Here is a 27,457-nt window from a genome sequence, read left to right on the forward strand (position 1 = left end):
AATCTTCTGCTCACCTGAGACAAATGTATCTAATTGTTTCCTCTGCCCTATGTTTATTTTATCTTATGTAAAAATTCAGATTCACTGAGCTAGGTGAATACACAAGTAACTATTCCTCTACCCCCTCATGTGTGAATGGCTAATCAAAGACTCAAAAGAATGCAACCACTTGCCTCTTATCTACCCACATTATTTTAAAAATTTATTCCTCTTTCCCCAATACCTGCCCTATTTCCTTTAAATATTGAGGTCCTTAGATCTCCTTTGAAAAAAGAATAGATTACATTTTTTCCTGTTCTTTCCCAGACACAGCCTTAACCTTGGCAAGTAAACATAAAACGATTGAGACTCACTGCAGCCATTTTTAAAACAATTTACACCACTAAAAGATGTCCCCCCTTAAAAAATACCCACAATTCTTCCAATTGCACTCAAAGTTGCTTATAACATCACAGCCACAACATACAGACTTTTACGTATTCTCTTTTAAAGCACCGAAGAACCCTATCCCTTCACCCTTTCACTTTTCCTTTCCTTCCTCCTTTATGCGTTAACTCCTAAACATTTCAAATGTCTTTGAGATCCTATGAGGAGCCTTTCCTTATTCTGAAGTCTAGAGCAACAGCTATCTTACATGCTACCAAATCACCCTGCAGTTCACCTCTCAGGGTCTGCATACTGTACTGCAGTGGTCTGCTTCTCTGTCCATTCCCCAAACCAAAAGGTCTTTCAAGAAAAAGTGAGCATTTAAAAAAATGAGTATTACCCCACTGGTGTTTGTGGTTCCACTTTCTAGCATAATTTTCTTAACAAATACTCATTAAGTTAACTTCTGAATAAATATGAGAATTAACTGATATAAGAAAAGCACTTTGAAAGAATTTGACAGTCATTTTATAGCTAAGTAAAATAGGGTACAGTGATTTAAGAACTTAAGTCACAGCCAAAGAACGAACGATTGTTTGAAAATCAGCTTTAGTTAAAGTATACCAGAAGCATGGTGATGCACTCTTTCATCAGCATTTCATCAGCATAGGCCTAAATTAGACAAAGTTGTGTTCCAACCTTTTACATTTAAAATGTATTAGCAGTGGATCATAAGAAGCTATCTAATTCAACTGACTCTTTTTTTTTTCCATGTGTGAAGTTTTAATGTCTAGATCATAAACTATTAAAACAATGAAATGAGATAAATGCAAAACATAGCTGTGTGGCTGGTACAGAGTACATCTTGAATTCAGGTTTATCTACCTTTCTTCATTTTAATTCATGGTAAAAACCAATCAGTATCAAGGGACTCTTAGAAAGTAATCCAGCCAATGGGAATTACTAGATTCAATCCAGCTGTGTTGGGCTGGTTCATTCATTTGCCACATCCAGTTTCATCATGTGAGGGAGTAGTGTCTCTTGTAGGTAATGGCCCTGACAGTATTTTTGCTGCCACCATGTGGCCGGTGACAGTTGATGCAGGGATCATGCTTAAGAGATTAAGAAAAAAAAGTCTTTAGAAATTGTAGCATACATGGTCTTGCTTACCATGTTTAAAAGATGTGTTAAGTGTTTGACATATACTATCTAATTTAATTAAAAAATGCTAAGTCGGTGCTATTTATATCTTCATTTTGTAGGCGGCTACTGATCACTGAGGTTAGGAGGGGGCAGTACCTTCCCTAGGTCTATGCAACTAGTAAGTGATAGAGTTGTACAATATTTGAATTCAGAGCAGTCCCATTCCAGGGCATAAATACCAAATCATAATGTTTTCCTTTCTTTCTAAATGGTATTCCACTAAAGATTGGAATATAAATTGTTTAGAAAAATATTTGAACCAACTGTACAACTTTCGAAACACCCAAAGAAAAAATGCTGATTCATTTCCCTTCACTTATTTGGGTGTGTTCTCACAATGTATATGCTGTTTTTCCAAAAGTAGTTAGTCCTTTGTTATCTCAGCTTTGTGTCACAGAAGTCTTTACATTCCCACAACCCAGTGAATATTTATAAGGGAGACATCAAATCAATGTGTTAACAATTTTAATTTATACTTCTGTAAGCAACCGACAGATCTCTCTTTTGTTCTTACATCCATTTAAGAGCCAAAGGTAATCTTTATTTATAATTCATGTTTGATCTTAATCTCAATTCCCCTCCGACAATCTTTAAGCTTTACTTTGTAAGTTTTCCCCCCTCCTCACCTTATCACCTCACCCCTCCCTACCCCATACTTCTATCTGCACCTTTTGCTACAAAGTTGCAGGGTCAGGGGTGGAAGCATATATGGTATCTGGACTCAGAACTGTCAAATTCTGGCTTAGCCACGGACTATCAATCACATACTATTGATGAAATGCCAAGATACTTAATAAATTTCCCTTAGCCTCAGTTTCCTCATCTCTAAATTGAACATAAGAACACCAGGCTAAAACTTGCCGCTGATTAAGTCGCCAATAGATAGTTACTGATAGTTGCTCTCCCTTCCTCTAGGACAAAAACCCAAGTTGGATTCACATAAGTCACACACAATCCATCTGTTTCTACACTTCACAATCACAGTCCCAGAATTAATCTCTTTCTGTCTGGGAATATTCCTGATAATCCACTTTTTGAAAATATATTAAACAATAGTGCTGGTTCTATATTTAAGATATTCCTCTTTAGTGATGAATGGGGCATCTTTAAAATTTATCTTAAGTAAAAGAATAAATATTTCAAAAGTTACCAAAAAAAAAAAAAAACCCTATAAGGCCTATATAATCTGAAACAGACAATGGCACACATCTTGGAGATACAGATTAACTCAACAACCTCTGAAGGAAGTGCAGTGGCATATTCAACCTGTTAGGTTGTGAACTGAAGTCCTTATAAGCACAATAAGAAGAATATGGTATGTACACACACACATACACACACAACTTCAAGTAATGCAACATAACTGAAAAATGTGAGTGGATTGTCCTAGCAAAGAAGTAGCACTGGTGAATAATTTCAAATAAAGACAGAGTATAATGCAGCAAATATCAATCACATGGATAAAAAATGATAACAGGTAACATGTGCCCATCTACTTTATAAAGCAGCTAATATAAGTATGTGGTCTGGAGTCAGATTGCCTGGGTTTAAGAACCACATCCATATCTTAATAGCTAAGTGATGGGCAATATTTTATTTCTCCATGCCCTAGTGTTTTCATCTGCTATATGGAAATAATAGTGCTTACTGGCCAGGCTCAGTGGCTCACACCTGTAATCACAGCACTTTGGGAGGCTGAGGTGGGCAGATCACCTGAGGCTGGAAGTTCGAGACCAGTCTGACCAACATGGAGAAACCCCAACTCTACTAAAAATACAAAATTAGCCAAGTGTGGTGGTGCATGCCTGAAATTCCAGCTACTCGGGAGGCTGAGGCAGGAGAATAGCTTGAAACTGGAAGGAGAGGTTGAGCTAAGCCGAGATCATGCCGTTGCACTCCAACCTGGGCAACAAGAGCGAAACTCTGTCTCAAACAAAAACAAAAACAAAAACCAAAAAACAATACTTTCCACATGGGGTTTGTGTAAGGCTTAATGGATATAATACAAATAAGTCAGTTAGCACAGTGTCTGACACTTGATAAGAATTCACTAAATGTTAGATCTTATGCATATAAAGACAAACGGGATTGATAATCTTGCTTTAGAGAAGGCATTGTTTTATTTACTTAGTAATCAGTGACTCTCAATAAAATATAAATGACAAAAAAATTCTACGTGTGATATACACTACTCATTTAATCTATCATATTATTTTAAAAGTTGAAGAGGTAGAATTTGCATAGGAGACTGACTAAAATATTATTAAACATGATGATGAGAAATACATATTCAAATCTTGACCTGACTAAATCCTCTTTGAGGTTCATTTATCCCTTTGCCACCTGCTTGCTCCACAGAGATGGCTGGTATAAATTGGTGCAGGCTGCTCTGTGGCTGTCATTCACATACACACACTATCCTCAGGAATGACTGAGAAGTAACTTGTGCATGACAAGCAATCTCCGAGACCATAACTCAGATCTGAAATAAACAAATTAATATCTTCAGCCTGTTACAGGCTCTTTAAATTGAATATTTAGATTCTGTGAACACAGCAGGGTAAAGATACAGCATCCCAGATCCACCTGATAGCATCGGGGCTTTGGCCCACATGTGGCTCACTGGTGATTATGTATGTGAATGAATGGCTTAGAGGGGAAACCCTGGATTTTGAAACATTATTTCACAGTTTATAGCTTGCTCAATGGGAAAAACATTAAATTGCACATTTTAAGGTCATATCTCAAGGATTAGTTTCACTCTCTTCCAAGACTTAAATTCATTACCATAAACTATGAATGAACTGAACATTAGGGAATAACCTGCTTAGTATTTTAAACAGAACATGCTACAGAGTCAAATTCCAAATCCAAATTTGCTTGTACAACTCTAATGCTGAGCAAATGATGAAATTCCTTCATTTCTGTTTATTTTAAAATAAAATCCGGTTAGTAATAAAGAAAAAAAACTATGAGTAGAGAGTCAAATTCTTGGAGTCCAAGCATATTTCATCTCAAATAGCAAATGGACACCTTCTTTTGCATTATACTGCAATTGATATTATGACATAATAGTCAATACTTGCCTCTTAAAAAATGTTTCAGCCTTTATATTGTTTTCTTAAGCACAAAAAAATAACTAAGCACAATGCTTCCCCCCTTTAAAAGAGTATGCATTTAAAAATAAATTAGATAAATATGAACTATGATATTTAGTTTCATTGATTTTAAAGCATGGGGAGAAAAATGGCCGAATATGATCATTGCTATCTACTAGGGCCACGCTTACTTACATTATGGTGAGTTGCTCTGGGCGGTAGGGACCTAGGAGCAGCTACTGTTAGACTCACTCAATCCTACTGCCTTTAAAAAAAAGATACTTGGCATAAAGTATACTTAGTTCTCTTGAACCATGTGTATAGTCTAAGGGAGATTCTTTTGCTACCCTTGGAAACTCTCCATCCAGGCTTTGTCTAAAGCATTCACAGTATGATTTTAACGGGAACAGTCTCAGGCATTTCTCACACAGCATCCACTATTTCATCCCCGACGTTCCTATCCTGGAGTCACAAAATAGGCCTCTCTGAAGGAGTTCGAGGTACTAGAGTCCTGAGTATTTGATTTCTTTGTTTCACTAGCAGAAGCATTTCTTTCTTTTATTATTGAGTTAATCATCTTGGTAGTAAATGACCACAGCCCTTCCCAGACAATACAAAATGGGGTAAGCCAAGGAGAGCACCAAGTGAGAGGCTGTATGAAAAGGTATCAGAGAAGACTTTGTAGAAGACATTGGAAAAACCAAATGTCAGGTTAGGAAAGGTGGGCACAGAGGTGAAATAACACGCCCAGGCTCCAGGGACACACCACTACTCAGGTGTCATGGAGATTCCGTCTGTATCCTTTCTTGATAGTTCCCTTTCCCATCCCTATTTTCTTCTGCGTTATTTCACCTGCTGTATTACCTCCCAGTCTGGATTTGAGTAGAAGAAAAAGGAAATGAAATTCCCTAAAATTACTGCACCAAAGTGATTTTATAGGACTTCTAGTCAGATTACTTCTAGAATATATCAAATTTTAATTTATAAAAATAGTAATATAAGCCCTGGTTTTTATCCATTGAAAAAAAGAAATAAGGTTCTGATTTATATACCACCTCAATCTCTGCTCATTTTCTCTGTATGAAGGAAGATCACTTCTTACAATTTCCTTAGTTTCTCCTATTCATCTAGAATTAAGACGTAAAGGAAAAAATTAAAAACGGAATGAATGATTCATGGATAAAGGGGTTAAAAAATCATGGGAGCAAAAATGATAAAACAATGAGGGTGTCACAAATGACACTGAGGAGAATGCCAACTGGAGGAATGCCATATTAAAAATATTACCACATAGCTTTATTTTATTTAGATTCTAGTTACACAATGATATCAAAAGCTTTTAGTTTTGAGAATTACTCATGCCACAATTAAACCAAAACAGGTAAGTGACTAATGGCACAATTCAAGGGAGGGAGGGGCCATTCAAGTCATACAAGAATTGTCATGTAGACTGAATTCAAGCAGTGAAGAAATATTGAAGGGTCTTACAACAGAGAATGACATTATTTTAAAATCCTCACTAAGATCTTTTGTGAAAAATAAATCAGAAAGAGAAAGACTGAATTCTGCAAAACCAGTCAGAAGGCTGTAGCAGAAATGTATATAACATTTATAATGGGAGTCTGGGAGATGGTAGTCTGGAAGACAGGGGTTGCAGTGGGGCTGAAGAAATGTAACAGGATTTGAGCTGGGTTTAGAGAAAGAAAAATGGATAGGATTTAGTAATTGAAGAGTCAAAGCAAGAGTTAAAGATGACACCCAATTCTGGCTGTGTAACAAAGAGAATAAATTCACTGGAAGAGGGATAAAAAAGTACCAGCAGAGATTCTAAGGAAAATAAAATTAATTGGGTTTGAATGTGGTGAGTTTGAGTCATCTTAGAAACATTCAGGTGGAGATATCAACCAAGTTACTGAATATGTAAATCTGGAGATCAAGAAAAAGTATCCGCGTTGAGAAAAGATACAGTCTTAGGAGTCATTAGCAAATACATGGATCGGAAGATCATGGCAGAAGACGAGATTGTCTGGGATTGGTATAGACTAACATAAGGGACCTAGGTCAAGATCTATGCATATGTCTTCTGCCTTGCATGCTGTCTTCAAGACCACTAAGGTTTGGCTCTGGCCCCAACACTGCCCAAGACATAGTAAAGTATGCATGCATCATTTTATTCAACTTCATTGCTAAGCTATTGTTTCTGTAACTCATGAATACTATTTATATAATCTAAAACAATTCCCCCCATAGTCGTTTTTAAAATGAACAGTAGAAGCTATTCCCATATCTGTTTTCCACAGTTTACAAAAACACAAGAGTTCACATAGTCATTTGCAAAAAGGGTGAAAAAGGGGAAAACTTTTAAAAAGTGAGTGTTTCTGCATAATCTTTCAATTTTTGTGAAGAGTGGACTGTTCTATCCTGCTGGTGTATTTTAGGGGAAAAAATCCCATAATTTCAGAGTGCAGAATGGGCTCATTCTTTTGCTCACACATGTGAAATAAGATTGCAGCAATTTGTCTAGTTAGACAATATATTGTTTGGCAGCCAAATTTTGTATGTTAATTTAAGGCATTTCCCCCTACATTTTCCAGGGTGTAGTCAGAAAAAAAAAAATCTTTATATACTAAAAAATAAAAGGATCTTAGCAATGCCATCAATCCAATTATACCTGATAGCTCAGGTACCGAATCACTGTGTGTAAAAAACTTTTAATAATTTCAAAGGATCTGTGACAAATATAAAAAAAATAAACATGTGAAAAACATTTCCCAAGTTCTACTAAACTATGTACTTTTTAATGCATTTTGTACTACCTATTTTTTGTTAACCAAAAAGTTTTACGTTAATAGTCAATTTCAGAGAGAACTTTTGAAGACTACATTAAATCTTACAATAAAGCACTTATTTGGCCAGTTCAGCAGACTTAGATTGAACTAAAAGCAAGATGAAGTAATGGGATACATGATCATATGTTGATTATTAAGTCAACTGCAATATTAGTATAAAACTATAAAATAAAAACTATTTTAAGACTGAAATAAAAAGCGTAGAATGGGGAATATTTTTCGCATTTTGTTAGATTTCATTTGCTGGTAAAATCATAAAAATGTGTTACTAGACTTTTTTTTTTTTTTTAACCATTTAGAGGTACTCTTCTAAAAAGTTAATTTTGTAGATTTTTATGACACCACAAAATTAATACTTTTTCCATTAGGTTAAATATAATATCTTACTCTTAAAAGAAGAAAATAGGAACGAGGGCTGGGTGCGGTGGCTCATGCCTGTAATCCCGACATTTTGGGAGGCCAAAGTGGGCGGATCACGAGGTCAAGTGATCGAGACCATCCTGGCCATCATGGTGAAACCCTGTCTCTACTAAAAACACAAAAAGTAGCTGGGTGTGGTGACACTCGCCTATAGTCCCAGCTACTCAGGAGGCTGTGGCAGGAGAATCCCTTGAACCTAGGAGGCGAAGGTTGTAGGCAGTGAGCCAAGATAGTGCCACTGCACTGCAGCCTGGGGACAGAGTGAGACTCCTCCTAACAAAAAAAAAAAAAAAAAAAAAAAAAAGAGGTAAGTTAAGCCCAATATGGGTATAATTTAATGCACGTTTGTGAAGCTTCAATATTTGTTTGATATTTCTGGAACTATTCAACATATTCCCAACTAACTGAAATGTAGAACATTTTGCTCTCGTTTAGTTAGCACGTGGAATTAAAATTATATCTTTGAGATGTGTCTTCAGATGGGAACACAGGAAATGTTCTTTTGAAGTATGTACTCATTTATTTTAATTCCAAGTGGCATATGAGTCAGAGGTCTAATACATAAAATACAATAATAATAGCATGTTTTATATAATGTTTATCATTTCATTATTTAATATTACATGTAGATTATTCATTTTCCAATTTATGACATTTCACGAATATCGATCACCACTTCCAAACATTTGAACAAAGAAGCAGCATAAAGAGAAACAATGTTTTAGAACTGTATTTAAATAAATATGGCTAAAAATTCAGTTTGTAAATAAGCAACGCAGATATAAAAGTAAGATTTATGCATAGCTTCCCCCTTTTCAATCTTGATGCATTTTCAAATGTGTATGTGAGTTTCAACAATTGAATTATATGTGCCTCAATCTTCTCTTCTGTACAGTATTTATTCCACAGACATTAAATGGATTTAATCAGGTAATAATATAAATCACAAAGAAAAGTGCTTGATACATAGTAAGCAGTCAGCAAATCACAACTTTTATTACCTGTAATATAATCATTATCTCCTTTCATCCATTTAATCCCTATTCTTATTAGTGCCTTAATCATTCTCTCATTCAGGAATGGCATTACAGAACTGTTAGATAAATAATTCCGACTATCTGTTTTATTACACTCACACAGAATATAGCACAGAGTAGGTGCTCCCTCCAAAAAGACTGTCATTAAATGAAGAAACAGAAGAAGCTAATATTTACTTGATAATTATACTTGTGTCAGCTTACACCATGTGCTGTCACTATGCCAGGTATGTACATAAATTTTCATGTATTCCCGATGAAACCTCACGGCATGTCATTATATTCATGTTGAAGCTGAAAAACAGTTAAGATGAAGGTGTTTATGAAACTTCCCACTGGTCATAGTTAAACGATAGTGCAGCTGTGGTTGAAACTCAGGTCTATCTGGTTCCAAATTTTATTTTCCCATTACATTACATTATCTTTCCACAGATCTCATTAGCATCTCAAAAACTCTGTATCTTAATATATTCTTACAGATTTCTTTCCAGGGAGAAACTTTACAGGCAAGGAAAGAGGCCAGACATAAAAATTACCATGTTACAAAAACATCCATATAAATTAAGGTTTCTCTTATTGAGAGAACTTGAGAGTAGGAAGATAAACATTATCCTGATCTTACTTCTGTGTTCCTCTCAACACTACATTCCAAACAATACCTTCTCTCTCTTGCTCTGTGTTTTAAAAATAACGATCTATTTTTTTTCATATTCTTGCTTTTTTTTTCAAATGTTAGCCTCTAAATTTTAAGGGAAATAATTAAAAACAATCTGACTTCAGGCTTCTATGCAAACTAATACAATCTCAAAGTTTCTCAATCCAGCCTACGGTGAGATAAAATTAGGAAAACTGTTCAAATGTACTATAGCATTTACTTAGACCAGTGATAGCATCTTTTTCATTTTCACATTAAATGCCACGTGACTGTCATACAGATCCAAAAAATATCTCTTGAATGATTTAATGGATTAATTGGAATTAATACTCAAAATGATGACGTGGAGGATGTGTAGGCTCATTTTTAAAAGGTCAAATAATGTTCAATATGCTGCACTTAGTAAAAATGGATAATTAAATAATGAAAACATAACGTTCAGTAATGACTTGAAAGTGATTCCTGAGTTAACCTTTTAACTTCATTTTAACAAGAAAATTTGGTTAAGCAAAGTAACCGATTAGCTAGGCTTTAGAGTTGAGTAAAATGTTCACTTTAATTGCTTTATTCTTATACTTTAACTCTCTCTGCCAAGATTAGAGTGGCATTGAGGCAACTATCATCAATGAAGATAGCAATATGGAACCTCTTTCAGAGGACTCATGATGTCATTGCTGCAACTGTGAAAGGTGCCTGGGAATTCTGTAAGATGAGGAAAATGGTGATCAGGTGATCCCTGTTCTGAATCCATTCTACAGTAACTGTGCTTCCATAAGTGGGAGTATCTTAGAGAAGAGACTACATAATTAAAGTTGATCCCTAAACGACAAGGGGGTTGGAACATCTACTACTCACAAAGTTGAAAATCCACATATAACTTTTGACTCCCCTAAAACTTAACTAATAGCCGACTGTTGACCACAAAACTTACTGATAACATAAACAGTCAATTAACACATATTTTGTATGTTATATGTATTACATACTGTATTCCTACAATAAAGTAAGCTTGATAAACAAAATAAAATGCTATTAAGAAAATCATAAGGAAGAGAAAATATATTTTCTACTCCTTAAGTGGAAGTGAATCATCATAAAAATCTTCATCCTCATTGTCTTCACATCAAGTAGGCTGAGGAAAAGGTAGGCTGAGGAAAAGGTAGGCTGAGGTAAAGGTAGGCTGAGGAAAATGTTGAAGAGATGGAGTTGATCTTGTGGTCTTAGGGGTGGCAGAGGTGAAAGAAAATCCATGCAAAAGTGGGCCCAGTAGTTCCAACTTCTATTGTTCAAGGGTCATTTGTATTCTGTATCCTTTCATAAAGTATTTATTGACCACCTACTATGTGCTAGATATTGTTCTAAGTGAGTGGAATACATGAGGAATCGAGAAAGAAGAACTTGCCATTTTGCAACTTTACATTCTGACATGAAGAGACCATAATATAACAATCAAGCAAATTATAAACTATATTAAAAGATAATACATGCTATAGGAAAAAAGAAAAACTAGAAAAAGGTAAAGGGATTGTGAGTACTTGAGTAGCGATGGATGAAGGTTGCTATATTAAATAGGTTGTCTAACTTAGACCTCATTAAGAAAGTGTTATCCAAACCAGGAGTGGCTTTACATGAGATAGGTAATTTTGTAAATGTATGAGGGCCAAGTGCTAGGAACGCTAGCCAGCCAGGGTTACTGCACAAAATGAATAAACAAGGCAACTTAGGACATGGTAATGGGCAGTCAACTCTTGTAGGCAACTGCAAACCCCTGTCTTTTACTTTGAGTAAAATGAAGGACCACTGGAACTTTTTGAGGAGTTACATGATCTGTATGACCTATATGTTTAAAGATGACGATGGCTATTCTGTTAAGAATAGATTGTAAAGATACTTGTATAGGAGCAGAGAGCTGGGTTGAGAGAAGATGACAACTTAGGCCAGGTAATAGCACACTTGAGAGAAAATGATGACTTAGGCCAGGGTAAGAGCCCAGTTGAGAGAAGGTGATGACTTATGCCAGGGTAACAAGAGCTCTTTGTTCTAATTTTAAAAAAAAATTGGGGGAAATACACATAAAATATTACTGTATTTACATTTTTAAGTATACAGTTTAGTGGTGTTAAACACATTCATAATGTTGTACAATCATCACTATCATCCATCTCCATAACTCTTTTTATCCTTGAAACTGAAATTCTGTATCCACTGAACAATAACTCTCCATTCATCCCTCTGCCAAGGCCCTGGCGATTGCCATTCTATGTTGTCTTTATGATTTTGACTACTTAAGTAACCATATATAAGTGTAATCACACAGTATTTCTCCTTTTATGAATGGCATAATGTCCTCTTGGTTCAACCATGTTGCAGCACATGCCAGGATTTCCTTTTTTCACCTTCGATCTAGTTGTTTTTGGATATAATGTGAGTCTCTTATAAATATCATATATTTGAATCATTTTAAAAAATCTATTGTCAATCACTTTTGATTGGAGAGTTTAAACTGTTTACATATAAAGTAATTACAGTTGGCCCTGCATATTCACAATTCCACATCTATTGATACAGTAAATCATAAATTTAAAAGAATTAAAAAAATAAAATATAACAATATGATAAAATAATACAAATAATATCCAATACAATATAACAATAATTTACATAGTATTCGATATTATAAATTATGTACATGGTATAAGTTATTATGAGTAACCTAGAGCTCATTTAAAGTATATGTGAGAATTGCATAGGTTTTATGCAAATACTAGGCCATTTTAAATAAGGAACCTGAGCATCTGAGAATTTTGGTATTTGCAGGGGTCCCAGAACAAATCCTCTGAAGATTTTAATGAAAAACTATACTGATAAGGAGAAATGTACTTCTGTCATTTTGCTACTTGTTTTCTACATGTTTTATAGCATTTTTGTCCTTCATTTCTGGCATTATTGTCTTCTTTTATGTTTAGTTCATTTTTTGTAGTGAAATATTTAAATTCCTTTCACATTTTCTTTTGTATGTATTCTATAGCTATTTTCTTTGTGACTACCATGGGCATTACATTTAATATCCCAAAATTGTAACACTCTAATTTGAATTTATACCAACTTAATTTCAGTGACACACAAAACTCTGCACTTTTACGGCTTTATACCTGTTTGCACTGTTCGTGTCACAAAATTACATCTTTATGCATTATATGCCCAAAAACATAAACTAATAATTTTTTAAGTACATTAATATCTTTAATTATATAGTAAAAAAGTGAAGTTACAATTTTACCAGCTTTTAGACCATTTAAAAAGATATATTAGTCTCTTAAATCTGTAGAAAATAAAAAAAAATGGAGATACAAACCATTGTTAAGATAATACTAGCTTTTATAATTGCCCTTTATTTACCTTTATTAAGATCTTTATGTCTTCATCTGGCTTCAAGTTACTGTCTAGTTTCTTTTAATTTCACCCTGAAGGACTCCCTGAAGCATTTCTTGCAGGGAAGGTCTAGTAGCAGTGAACTCTCTCTGAGCTTTCGTGTGTGTGGGAATGTGTCAATTTATTCCTCACTTTTAAAGAACAGTTTTGCTAGATATAAGATTCTTGATTGACAGCATTTTTGTTTTAGCACTTGAGATATATTTTCCTACTGCCTTCTGGTCTCTATAGTCAACTGCTAACAGTTGAAATGGATCAAAACTAATGGCAATTTACTACTCATGACTTCGCCTGGAATTTGCAATACTTCAATAGGCTTCAGTAGTTACAGAATAGTTACATCAGACAGATTCTGCAACTGCAATTGTTGTCTAGATAGGAAGACAGATTTCTGGTGCTTCCTACTTCATCATCTTCCCACAGACCCTTCTCAAATTCATGGTATATTTTGAACATAAGACTACTAAGTTTGCCTGGCAGGTTGGATAGAATGTGCAGGAGAAAGAGAGGAGTGAAGGATGCATCCATGGTTTTTGACATGACCAAGTAAAAGTATCAGGTGTTGTCACCAGCTGAGACAGTGTAGATAACAGGTAGAGTAGAAATGGGGTGAGAAGAATATTGGTTGAATCTGAGATGTCTAGATATCCATATGGTGATGTCAAGTGGGCAGCTTCAAGTAAGCCTTGGAGAGAGGCCTTGGCTTGATCAGAAGCTTATGTAAGGGCATGGCACAAGTGACATCACAAATGGAGTGTGGGTGTAGACAGGGAGGAGCACTATAGATAATTTTTAGGGAACTTCAATATCATTAAGTTGTGTGGAAGAGTAGAAACCAGCAAACTAGGCTGAAAAATACAAGCAATTTTGCAACAGGAGATAAAAATAATCTTGTCCTGGAAGCCAATGAAGGCAATGTATCAAGAATAGTTAAAGACAGACTTTAATTCCCGTGATTTCTTTATTGCTGCAGAGGCAAAACCAGCACCACTGGAAACTTACAAGGATAAGGATCATATTTCAATGAGGAAATGGAAAAACTGAACAGCGATATCTACTCAATATTAGATCCAACTGGTTTATGAGGCACTGAACTTTCTTTTCAATCCTAGAAGTATTCATATGCAGACTGATGAGTAGCACAAATACTGTAGAAATGATTCCTAAATTGGGTAGAAGATTCAGCCATATGACCTATGAGACACACTCCCAACTAATGAGTAGTTTATTTCTGCCTCACTTAACACCAGAGGAGAAATACATCTGTTTTTCCATCTGTGGGCCTTTGAAATCTTAGCAGTCTGTGTCCAGAATTATCTCAATGCTTCCTCAGATAAAAGAAAGTGAATTATACAATGGTTTAATGCAAAGAGAATCTTTGGTGCAGACAGATCCAGGTTCAAATGTTAACATGATCATTAATATATTGTGGGGCTTTAGGAAAGCCACTTACATAGTTTTTAACCTTACGCTCTTCTTTAGAACACTACAATGTACTTCAGAAAAGAAAATAGCAGTTCGTTCTGCTTTTCTCAGTGTCTGATATATACAGGGTAGTCATAAAAACTGTAATTCTCTTAAGTGTGAGGTCCCAGGTTTAAGGACTATTTTACAATGTTTTAAAGTTAGTCATTCCTCTAAGCTTGAGTTTTACACTATGCTCTTAATTTAAGCACCATATCTATTCATAAACCAGAAATAAAATGTGCATTGTTTTTTCATAAAGACAAAATTCGAATATGGTTTTTAAACTCATAATAGATTTTGGTGGGTTTTGGAGTCATGTTTGGGGTTAAATTTTCTACTGCATGTTTTAAGATATGATTTGCTTAGATTATAATAATGAACTACACAATGTAATAATGAGGTAAAGGCAACAGGCTGTAAACTTACTGATGATATTATTTTGGCAAGTCAGTTCCTATGAGAGTTTCCTTACATATAAAATGGGAAGGATAGTATTATTAGAATTTTTGTGACAATCAAATGAGTCATAGATAAAAACTGTACATTATTTGGCATATAGACAACACATAATAATTCTCAGTTTTAATTATCTAGGGAAAAATAAAAGTTTCTACATAGAACCAATTTTTCTACATTACTTGCTTTCCATTAGCCCAAACTATTTCTAAAATGTCTTTATTATTAGAAAAATAACATTAATAGTAACTAATTCAAACAGCACAAAAATGCCTGCAATAAAAAGGGAACCCCTTTTACTTCAAATTATCTGTCTTACATTTATTTATATATAATTATATGCACATGTATACACATGCATGTATACCTTTTATACTAAAGGGGAACAAATGCATTTGTTTCATGTAACAATATGTATTCTTGCAAATATATAATTCTAACATAAATAGCTAGATGGGCAACTGTGCCTTTGTGATATTAATTAATTTTGCAAAACTGCTCTCTAAAATACTTGAGTCTATAATCTCTGACCAAGAGATTATGGAGTGAAATTTTCTACATGGCCTAAAATCATTATTGATTATAATCAAAACTTGTCAGTCTGTTTTGATTCTAAAGAACAGAAGCATCTCAAATTAATCACAATTTGTATTTTTCTAAAAAGTGAGGTTCACATTTTTTGGAAATTTCCCTTACACTATACATATGTGATAGGGACATTAGCTTCTTGTTCAATTAGAAATACGAATTCATCTATATAGAAAGACATGGATTTTTTGTCATGTGTTTCAAATATTCATATAAATTTAGAATTTCCTTTTTTATTTTAGTAATTAATTATCAAAATGACTTTTCTTGTACAGAAGTTTTCAATTTCTGTTTCAAAGTAATTTATTCATTTACTTATGGCTTCAGTAATTTTCATCATTTTTTGGAAATGCTGTCCCCAATTAAACTTTATGAAATAAAATTGTCCATAACTCATTCTAGTACATTTATTTATTTATTTATTCATTGGCACTTAATTTTAGTTAGACACAGAATTTATTTTGGTGTACGAGGTAAGATAGGGATCTGGTCTTCCTTTTCTTTTTTCTCCAATTGTTTTACTGGTTATCTCTCCTAACACTTATTCAATAAATGATTTATTCACATTGTTGTTAATATCTACTAATTATATGCATCCATGTTTATTTAATAACGAATAGAAAATTGGTTTTATTAAATGCATTTTTTGATCTAAAAAATTAGTGAATTTGTTTATTTTTAAAAACTAAATCAATCTTGCATTCCTGAAATGAACTACATTTGAGTGTAATTTACTATGCTGATAGATGCGTTCTACTGAAATACATTTGGTAATATTTTTGTAATATTTCTTATTACTGTAAAATAGACATAGCATAAAATTTACCATTTTAACTATTTTTAAAATATATCATTGTCATTATTATTTTTAGAGACAGGGTCTATATTACCTATGTTGGACTTGAACTTCTGGGTTTAGGTGATCCTCCAGCCTTAGCCTACCCAGTAGCTGCGAAGTAGCTGCACGCCACTATACCTAGCCCATTTTAACTAATTTTAAGTGCACGAATATGTGGCATTAAGTACCTTCACAATGTTGTGCAACTATCCATTTCTAGATGTTTTCATCATTCCAAACAAAAACTCTGTACCCATTAACGAATAATTTATCATTCGTTCCTCCCCCGCAATCCCCTGCAACCTCTATTCCACTTTCTGTCTCTGTAATTTCGCCTGTCCTAGGAACCTCAAAAAGTAGAATCATATATTTGTTCTTTTTGACTGGTTTATTTTATTTAGCATAATGTGTTCAATGTTCATCTATGTTGTAGAATATAATAGAATTGCATTGCTCTTTAAGGTTGAATAATATTCCATTATATGTGTATACCACATTTTATTGATCTGCTAATTTGTTGAGGATATTTGGGTAGTTTTTATCTTTTGGCTATTGTGAATAATACTTCTATGAACACTAGTGCTCAACACTTGGTAATATTTTACAGTTTTCCAATTGGTATTCACAACTGAGGTTGTTCTACAGTTTTATTTTTGTGACATCCTTACGAAACGCATGTATTTTTAAGAAGGTTCTTTATAAAATTGCATAAATCTAAAATTGTGTATTACACAAATTTATTTTCACAATGACTTACCTTTAAAAATGAAAATAAAAGTTACTCCTAATTTTTCTACATGGATCTAAATGTCTTTCAACAAGTTGGTTGCAGTCAGGTCCTAACTTAATAAAAGTATTAATAATCCCTTCTACATGTTTCTAGGTAAAAAGCATTAATTTTTACCTCCTTATTTCTCATAGAAAGTTTTATTTTGCTGCTAATCCCCCAAAATACAGTATTTAAGTTTATATCAAAATCACTTGCTTCCACTTTTCAAAATCAATAATAAAATGGAAATCCATTCTATTGATAAAGCAATGTCTCTTGATTATAATGGTGATATTTCTTTTCTGATCTCTTAAACATCTGTCTACATGAAAGGCCACTCCTACTGCAACAACAAAAGAAATAGCAGAAGACTCATCTGTGCACTAATAAGTGTAGAGAAGCTTACTGAAGGCTCCCTGAGTTAAACAAACAAACAAATGAACAAACAAGCAAATGAAGAATGGCAGGATTGTAGAGAGGCATATGAGATGAAAGAGTTTTTGGCTGTCACAGGGCCTTAAAGAAAGAATACGGGTTTGGACATTTTTCAAAAAGCACCTGCATTTTAATGGTCCTTTTGAAGCAGTCTTCAGTTTTCCAGTTGAGGGTAAATGTGAAAATAAGAAGCCACCCTCTCAAATAAAGTAGAAAATATTAGCCTGAGGTATGAGAAGGAAAGGGCTAGGAGTTTTGTTAGAGAATGAAAACAACTAGTTAAAACAGGCTGAATATTCACTAGACCTAGAAAAGGAGAGACTGGTATGATTTCAGGAAAATCAAGGACATATTTGCAAGGGGTCATAAAAAATGATGTGAATAGAAGCACAACTAATTCAGAATTAGAAATGCATGACTCAATGTGGGATGAAAACATAAAAAATTAAAAAAATACAAAATGGAAAAATAATATTTGAAGTACATGGGAGAGGCATTAATTAAAAGGACGGGTAATCAGAAAAGACAAATTCTAGACATAATACCACTGAAAATTTCTAAATTTTCCTAGAAAACAGGATTATTTCACATGCCATTCTATTGGAGAGAGTATAATCTACAGCAATTTGAAATGTTTTTCCTCATAAACATGTGAATCAGTGTCATATCGTTTTCTCAATTAAAATTTAAATTCACAAACGAGGAGTTGGGAAACTGATATGAATGAAACTGAAATCACAAAGCCCGTCAAATCCTCTCTTCCATTTACTTTAGAAAAATAAAAAGCAATGCTGTGCAGTGGTCTGTGGTAGAGATAAAACAGGTTTAAGCTGTAAGCTACAGAGTGGCTTCTGAAAAACCATATTGCTTACAAAAATAGACATGTTTCCAAGATTGTAAGTGGTTATATTTGGCTTTGAGTTGTAGTTTCAACAGGAGTTGTAGCTTCCACATTTAGGAACTATTCTTAAATGATCTGATAACTACTTTAAAAGTCAGAAAAATCACACTCATCAAGTACTTGGACTTGGGTATTTCATCTTTTGATGTATAAAGAAGGAAACTCACACTCTGTGGGAAGACATGGCAAGTTGCAACCATGGATGAGACTCCTTCCAACCAGGCACAGAAGGCTGCCCCTTTTTCTGGGACTGAATAGAATAAGAAGAAGTATAGAGCAAGTGAGATGGTTTTAAACACTTTGGAACTTTAATTTTCTGCATTAATCTGCATAAGAAATTGATTTGAAAACCAGCACAGGGGAATGTGGCTGCGTTTGATCTTAAAAAAGGTCAAATTTGGGGCAGATTTACACTCCTGGTAATACACTGCTTTAAAAAGTTGGCAGTAACTCAAGTCAAGAAATATAAAGTGGGCCTTGGGGCAAATTTAATTGAAGAAAAGGTCTGATGTATTTCACAGAATTCTAAAAGTACATCAAAGAGATACTTTTAAAAGGCATTGAGAGGCTGAATTGCCTAGGTGAACAAACAGGTACACCAGCAAGCAACAACTAGATACCCTCTTACAAGAGGAAGCCGCACATTCCTGTCCTCTAATGGTCTCTCAGTTTACCCAGACACGTGCCAAGCATTCCTTTTGCATGTCTAGCAGTAACAAAATATAGCACAGCTTGTGCCATTTAGGTATACCTTGGTTTATTAGATCCTACAAGGCACTTGTTTGTTGTGGCACAAGAAAATATGGAATTGTTATCATTTCTCCAAGGATAATAATTGTCTTCATTAATATCAAATTTATACCCTAAGCTATGTTATTCTTTTTGTATCTGTAACAGCTTTGCATTTCACCACTAACTCGTGATGTAATCGTACTGAAGACATTTAAAACTGCAAGTAAACTCAATACACATAGTTCCTACACTACTAACAACTTACTATAAGAAGTCAGTACCACATTTACGCATGTACAGGCAAAAACAGTGAGCTACGATCACTGCATGCCTGAAAGAGATTGTATTATGATTCTGACTGTAATATGCACAATAGGTGGAGATGTTAAAATTTGAAAGAAATGGCATATTGGACAATGAAACATAGTATATGTGGAGGAGAAATAGCAAATGTTAAGAATAGTGTTTATTCTCGTCATATATAAAAATATATATGTATACATGAATATAAATATATATACATTTATATATATACATACATATATAATTTAGTGTGTGTGTGTGTATATACACACACACACACACACACAAACACACACACATACACACACACACACATTTTTTTTTAACTGCTCCTTGCAAAGCGGGGCTAACTCATAGGCAGTGCACCTAGAGTCAGCCTCCAGATTCTTCAAGAATGTCTTAGGAATATGGAGGAACATACTGATACATGTTGCCTTTGCAGAGGCTTAACTATCAAGAAATAATTGGGGATTGGGTCAAAATGGCAGACTAGAAGCAAGAAGCTCATGTGTACTGCTCTCATGGAGAGGAAAGAAAAGGGCTAGTGAACGCTGACCCAACAAGCTGATCACCTAAGAAATTGCTTTGGGATCCATCAAGGCAGGAAGAGGACACAGCAGAGAAGAACAAAGCTGAGCAGAAACCCATATGGAATCAATGCATAGACAGGAGAAGCTCCCCATATGGGAAAGGGTAAGTGAGTAGGAATTCCATGGGAGATTCACACTCTCTTGACAGGGACCTGTGCAAGACTGGGGACGGGAAAATGCCCCTGGCCCCACTGCACTACACCACACACTTCTAAACTGAGGCAGAGAGCTACCAGTAGTTTTGGCAAAGGTAACTCTGAAGTCCACAGAGACCTCTCAAGCCTTAGACCCTGAAACAGACTAGTACCAGTGCCACAGCCCTGATGGAATGTGTGGGAGCAGTAAGATTTATCCATTCACCCTCACCAGACAAAGCTTGGGGCCAGCTTCTGGCCCAGTGGTCCCTCCTCTGCTTGAACTCAGCTGGTGGGTACAGCCTTCTGTTGTCTTAGAAAATACCCAGATAGCAGGGCGGGTGACTTCACCTACCCCCAACACTGGTAGCAATGTGTGCCACACCTGCTAGATCTTTTAGCCCGCTGTCTTACTTCTGTCCAAACTCTGTGGGAAGGCACGATCATGTGTTCCCTGGGAAAGCACTCAGTCGTCTGACCCCACCCACTGCCGGCTTAGTTGGTGACTAAGCAGGGAGAAGCCTTCACTGAAAGAAGTGAGACACCTGTGTTCACAGGCTGATGGAGGATCAGGATGTGCCTCCCTCCACAGGGCCAACTACAGCCTGTCTGCAGACCACTGCCGCTACCTGAGGAAGCCTCATGGAACAAAACATCCAGCAAAAGAAATGCGGGGATGGAGCTTGATTGAAGGGGGCTCCTCCAAGGCCTGGAAGCAGACTACGTGAGTGGGCCATCCCTCTCCAGAGCATCACAGAGAACTACTGCCAACTGTGCCAAAAAACAGAAGAGCCACACAGCGGAGTAAGAGCCTATCTGCTGGCTAACACTCTTAAGTGCCACCTACTGGACTATGGCCAAAAAATACAGGACTAAAATATTTTGCCAGCATATCCCAGCCAACACATGTGCACCCTGCTATAGCACCATGGCTGTTGGCACATGAGAAGAACCATGGATCCCACTGCTACCACCCTGATGAAGCACTTTGGCTGGCACCCCCCATCAAACAGTTGTGACCACAAACCAGAATCACATTAGCCTCCCCAGCACAGCAGTTTCCTCATCTCAAGGGGCCAGAGAACAAAGATGGGGACCTGGTACCAGTCCACTCAGGGTAAGAGCATGTAGCCCAGGAGTGCAGAACTGAGCCACGGTCCCCTGAAATATTCCAGAATCAAAGCCAGTTGACTGAACCCGCCTTATACCAAAGTCAAACTGCCAAGGGCATCAAAGAAGATAAATGCAAAAAAACCCCAACCAAAGGACAGTGACTTCAAATATTAAAGGACCATTGGCCCACACAGAGAGAAAGAACCAGTGCAAGAACCCTGGCAACTCAAAAAACCAGAGGGTCTCCCTACCTCCAAACAACTTCATTAGTTCCCCAACAATGTTCTTAACCAGGCTGAACTGGGTGAAATGGCAGATACATAATTCAGGGTATAGATAGGAATGAAGATCACAGAGATTCAGAAGGTAGTAAAAATCCAATCCAAGTAATCTAAGGAATACAATAAACCAATACAGGGAATAAAAGATGAAGTGGCCATTTAAAGAAAGAACCAAAGTAATCCGAGAGCTGAAAAATGGATTACAAGAATTTAATAATACAATCACAAGTATTAACAACAGAATAGACCAAGCTGAGGAAAGAATCTCAGAGCTCAAACACTGGTCCTACAAATCCACTCAGTCAGATAAAAATAAAGAAAAAAAGAAAAAACATGTATGAAGAAAACCTCGGATAATATGGGATTATGTAAAGAGATCAAAACTACAACTCACTGGTATCTCTGAAAGAGAGAGAGAAAGCAAGCAACTTGGAAAGTATATTTGAGAATATTGTCCATAACAATGTCCCGAACCTTGCGAGAGGCCAATATCCAAATTCAGGAGATGCAAACAACCACTGTAAGACACTATAGAAGATGACCATCCCCAAGACACATAGTCATCAGATTTTCAGTCAAAATAAAATAAAAGACATTAAAGGCAGTTAGAGAGAAGGGGCAGGTCACCTACAAAGGAAACCCAATCTGGCTAACAACAGTCCTGTGAGCAGTAACCCTGTAAGCCAGAAGAGATTGAGGGCCTATATTCATCATTCCTAAAGAAAAGAAACTACAACCAATAATTTCGTATCTTACCAAAATGAGCTTCATAAGCAAATGAGAAATAAGATTATTTTGAGACAAGCAAATGCTAAGGGAATTCATTAATACCAGACCTGCCTTATAAGAGGACCTTAATGGAATACTAAATATAGAAACAAACGACTATTATGCATCACTACAAAAACACACAAGTACATAGACCATTTACACTATCATGCAACTACACAGTCAAGTCTGCATAATAACTACCTAATAACATGATGATAGGATCAAATCACACATATCCAAACTAACCTTGAATATAAATGGGTGAAATGCCCCAACTAAAAGGCACAGAATGGCAGACTGGATAAAGAAGCAAGACCCAACTGTATGTTCCTTGAAGAGACCCATCTCACATGCAATGACATCCACAGGCTCAAAGTAATGGTGTAGAGGACTACGTGCTTACAAACAGGGTGTTCCCGATAAGTCCTGCTCTCGCAAATGAAGCAGGGCGTTCCCCATAAGTCCTGCTCTCGCAAACGAAGCAAGGCATTCCCGACAAGTCCTGCTCTTGCAAACGAAGCAGCGCATTCCCAATAAGTCCTGCTCTTGCAAACGAAGCAGGGTGTTGGGGGCATGTTTATATGTAAACATCTTGAAAATCCAGAAAGTCAGGGAAAGGTCAGAAAAACAACAATGTGTCTTGTGACTTGGCAACATTCCATAAACGACTGTATAAAATAAAGCAGAGCGCACCATTCGAGGCGGCCGCCATGTTTGTCTTGTCTTGTGTTGTCTTGTGTGTTCATTCCTTTGTTTAGGAAACACGCGGACCCCAACATAATGGGATGGAGAAAAATCTACAAAGCAAATGGAAAGAAAACAAACAAACCAAAAATAAGGTGTTGCTACTCTAATCTCAGACAAGCAAACTTTAAGCAAACAAAAATCAAAAGAGAAAAAGAAGTACATTACATAATAGAAGGGTTCAATTCAGCAAGAAGACTTAATTATCCTAAGCATATATGCATGCAGCATAGGAGTACTCAGATTAATAAGCAAATTCTTAGAGACCCACAGAGAAACCTAGATAACCACACAACAATAGTGGGAGACTTCAACACACCACTGACAGTATTAGATCATCATGGCAGAAAACTAACAAAGATATTCAGAACCTGAACTCAACACTTGGCTAAATGAACTTAATAGACATCTAAAGAACTCTCTACCCCAAAATTTCAGAATATATATTTCTCTCTGCACATGGCACTTTAAAATCGACCAGACAATTGGCCATAAAACAATCCCCAGAAAACTGAAAAAAAAAAAAAAAACTGGAATCATACCAAGCACGCTCTTGGACCACAGCACAATAAAAATATATATCAATGCTAAGAAGATTGCTCAAAACCATAGAATTACATGGAAATTAACCTGCTCCTGAACGACTTTTGGGTGAACAATGAAATTAAGGCAGAAATCAAGAATTTCTTTGCAACTACTGAGAACAAAGATACAACATACAAGAATCACTGGGACACAACTAAAGCCTTATTAATAAGAAAGTTTATAGTGCAAAATGCCCATATCACATAACTAAGAAGATCTCAAATTAGCAACCTAACATGACACCTAGAGGAACTAGAGAAACAAGAGCAAACCAACATCAAAGCTAGCAGAAGACAAGAAATAAACAAAACCAGGCCTGAACTGAAGGAAGTTGTAACCTGCAAAAAACACAAAAGATCGCATCCAGGAGTTGGTTTGCTGAAAGAATAAATAAGATAAACCACTAGCTAGACTAATAAAGAGAAAAAAAAAGAGATGATCCAAGTAAACACAAAGAAATAACAAAGGGGATGTTACCACTTTAGGGATCCCACAGAAATACAATAACCTTGAGAGACTATTAAAAGCACCTCTATAACACATGCTAGAAAACTTGGAAGAAACTGGTAAATTCCTGGACACATACAACCTCCCAACACAGAACAAGGAAGAGACTGAATCCCTGAACAGACCAATAATGAGTTCCAAAATGGAATCAGTAATAAACAGACTATCAACCAGAAAAAGCCCAGGACCAGTTGAATTCACAGCCAGATTTTACCAGATATATAAAGAAGAGCTGGTCCCATTCCTACTGAAACTATTCTAAACTCTAACTCATTCTATGAATACAGCATCATCCTGATACCAAAGCCTGGAATAGACATAATGAAAAAAACTAAAACTTCAGGCCAATATCCTTGATGAACATAGATGCAACAGTCCTCAACAAAATAGTAGCAAACCAAATCCAGCAGCAGATTAAAAAGCTACCATTCCACAATCAAATAGGCTTTATCCCTGAGATGCAAGGTTGGTTTAGCATATGCAAATCAATAAATGTGATTATTCACACAAATTAAACTAAAATAAAAAACCATATGATCATTTCAATAGACACACAAAATTATTTCAACAAAATTCAACATCTCCTCAGGTTAAAAACCCTGAACAATCTAAGCATTGAGGGAACATACTTCAAAATAGTAAGAGCCATCTATCAAAAACCCACAGCCAACATACTGAATGGGCAAAAGCTGAAAGCATTCACCTTCAAAACCAGAACAGACAATGATGCCCTCTCTCACTACTCATATTCAACATAGTACTGGAAATCCTAGCCAGAGAAATCAGGCAGGAAGAAGAAATAAAAGACATATAAATAGGGAGAAAGCCAAAATATCCTTATTTTCAGATGATATGATATTGTACCTATGAAGCCCCATAGTCTCTTCTCAAAAGCTCCTAGACCTGATAAGGAACTTCAGCTACATTTCAGGATACAAAATCAATGTACAAAAATCAGTAGTAGTATTTCTATACACCAACAATATCAAAGCTGAGAATCATGTCAATAACACAATCTCATTCACAATAGCCACAAAAATCCTAGAAATACAGTTAAATAAAAAGGTGAGGCCGGGCGCGGTGGCTCAAGCCTGTAATCCCAGCACTTTGGGAGGCCGAGACGGGCGGATCACGAGGTCAGGAGATCGAGAGACGATCCCGGCTAACACGGTGAAACCCCGTCTCTACTAAAAAAATACAAAAAAAATAGCCGGGCGAGGTGGCGGGCGCCTGTAGTCCCAGCTACTCGGGAGGCTGAGGCAGGAGAATGGCGTAAACCCGGGAGGCGGAGCTTGCAGTGAGCTGAGATCCGGCCACTGCACTCCAGCCTGGGTGACAGAGCAAGACTCCGTCTCAAAAAAAAAAAAAAAAAAAAGGTGAAAAATAACCTAGAAATACAGTTAAATTAAAAAAAAGGTAATTTTGAGAATTACAAAATACTGCCCGAAAGAAATCAGACAAGACACAAACAAATGAAAAAACATCCCATGTTCATGGATAATGAAAGAATCAATATTTTTTAAATGGCCATACTGTTCAAAATAATTTACAGATTCAATCCTATCCCTATAAAACTACCAATGATATTCTTTACAGAATTAAGAAAAACAATTCTAAAATTCATATAGAACAAAACAAAAGAATCTAAATAGCCAAAGCAATCCTAAGCAAAAAGAACAAAGCTAGAGGCATCACATTACCTGACTTCCAACTATATACTACAATAACCAAAACAGCATGTTACTGGCACAAAAAACAACCACCGAAACCAATGGAACAGAACAGAGAACCCAGAAATAAAGTCACACATCTACAATCACCTAATCTTCTACAAAGTCAAAAAAAAAAAAAAAAAAAAAAAAGAAAAGAAAAAAAAGAAAAAGAAAAACAAACAAAACAAAACAAAAACAGGCAATGGGGATAACTAGCTAGCCATAAGCTGAATATTAAAGCTTACGCCTTCTTTACACTAGTTACAAAAATAAACTCAAGATGGATTAAAGACCTAAATGTAAAATCCAAAACTACAAAAACTCTGGATGATAACTTAGGAGATACCATTCTGGAAGTAATCCCCGGCAAAGACTGCATGACAAAGATACTAAATGCAATTGTACCAAAAACAAAAATTGACAAATGGGTCCTAAACTAAAGAGCTTCTGCACAGCAAAAGAAACTACTGATAAACATACAACCTACAGAATGGAAGAAAATATTTGCAAACTATGCATCTGACAATGTTCTAATATGCAGCATCTACAAAGAACATAAAAAAATTAACAAGGATAAAACAATCCCATTAAAAAGTAGGCAAAGTACATGAACAGTTACTTTTCAAAAAACATACATGTGGTTAACAAGCAAATGAAAAAATGTGTAACATCACTAATAATTAGACAAAATGCAAATCAAAAGCACAATGAGATACCACCTCACACCAGTCAGAATGGCTATTATTAAGAAGTCCAAAAATAGCACATGCTGGTGAGGTTGCCAAGAAAAGGAAATGCTTATACACTGCTGGTGAGAATGTAAATTTTATCAGCCACTGTGGGAAGCAGTTTTGCAAATTCTCAAAGAATTTAAAATAGAACTATTATCTGACTCAGCAATCCCATTATAGGGTATATACTCAAAGGAATATAAATCATGCTACCATAAAGACACATGCACACATATGTTCATAACAGCACTATTCATAACAGCAAAGACACAGAATCAACTTAGATGCCCTTCAATGGTAGACTGGATTTTTTAAAAATGTGGTATGTATACACCATGGAATATTACGTGGCCATAAAAGAAGTTACCATGTCCTTTGCAGCAATACAGATGGAGCGGGAGGACATTATCTTAAATGAGCTAATGCAGGAACAGAAAACCAAATACTGCATGTTCTCACTTGCAAGTGGGAGTTAAACATTCAGTACACATGGACGCAAAGAAAGGAACAATAGACACTGGCGTCTACTTCAGGGTTGAGGGTGGGAATAGGGTGAGAATGGAAAAACTACCCATCAGGTACTATGCTTATTACCTGGGTGAGGAAATAATCTGTACATCAAATCCCCACGACACACAATTTACCTGTATAATAAACCTGTGCATGTAACCATGAAACTAAATTGAATATTAAAAATAAGTAATTGCTGTGATTCCGAAATATTTGCAAATGCAAACAAT

The 27,457-nt window shown here is 35.7% G+C and overlaps 2 protein-coding genes and 1 long non-coding RNA gene across 13 annotated transcripts in view; 2 read left to right on the forward strand and 1 right to left on the reverse strand.

Annotated features, from left to right (window-relative positions):
- The window catches only part of KHDRBS2 (KH RNA binding domain containing, signal transduction associated 2), a 624,430-nt gene that overhangs the window by 491,969 nt on the left and 105,004 nt on the right, over nucleotides 1–27,457 (reverse strand). The gene's annotated exons all lie outside the window — the stretch shown is intronic.
- The window catches only part of FKBP1C (FKBP prolyl isomerase family member 1C), a 54,683-nt gene that overhangs the window by 25,797 nt on the left and 1,429 nt on the right, over nucleotides 1–27,457 (forward strand). The window contains 1 exon segment of the mRNA XM_050786642.1: nucleotides 20,038–20,093. Within this exon segment, the coding sequence (XP_050642599.1) occupies nucleotides 20,038–20,093 (56 nt within the window).
- LOC126953566 (uncharacterized) lies at nucleotides 25,257–26,160 on the forward strand. The gene is made up of 2 exons (XR_007725266.1): nucleotides 25,257–25,339; nucleotides 25,651–26,160. It is a non-coding gene; the product is annotated as an uncharacterized LOC126953566 (long non-coding RNA).

Source organism: Macaca thibetana, chromosome 4, assembly GCF_024542745.1.
Source record: "Macaca thibetana thibetana isolate TM-01 chromosome 4, ASM2454274v1, whole genome shotgun sequence".
Classification (NCBI taxonomy): Eukaryota; Metazoa; Chordata; class Mammalia; order Primates; family Cercopithecidae; genus Macaca; species Macaca thibetana.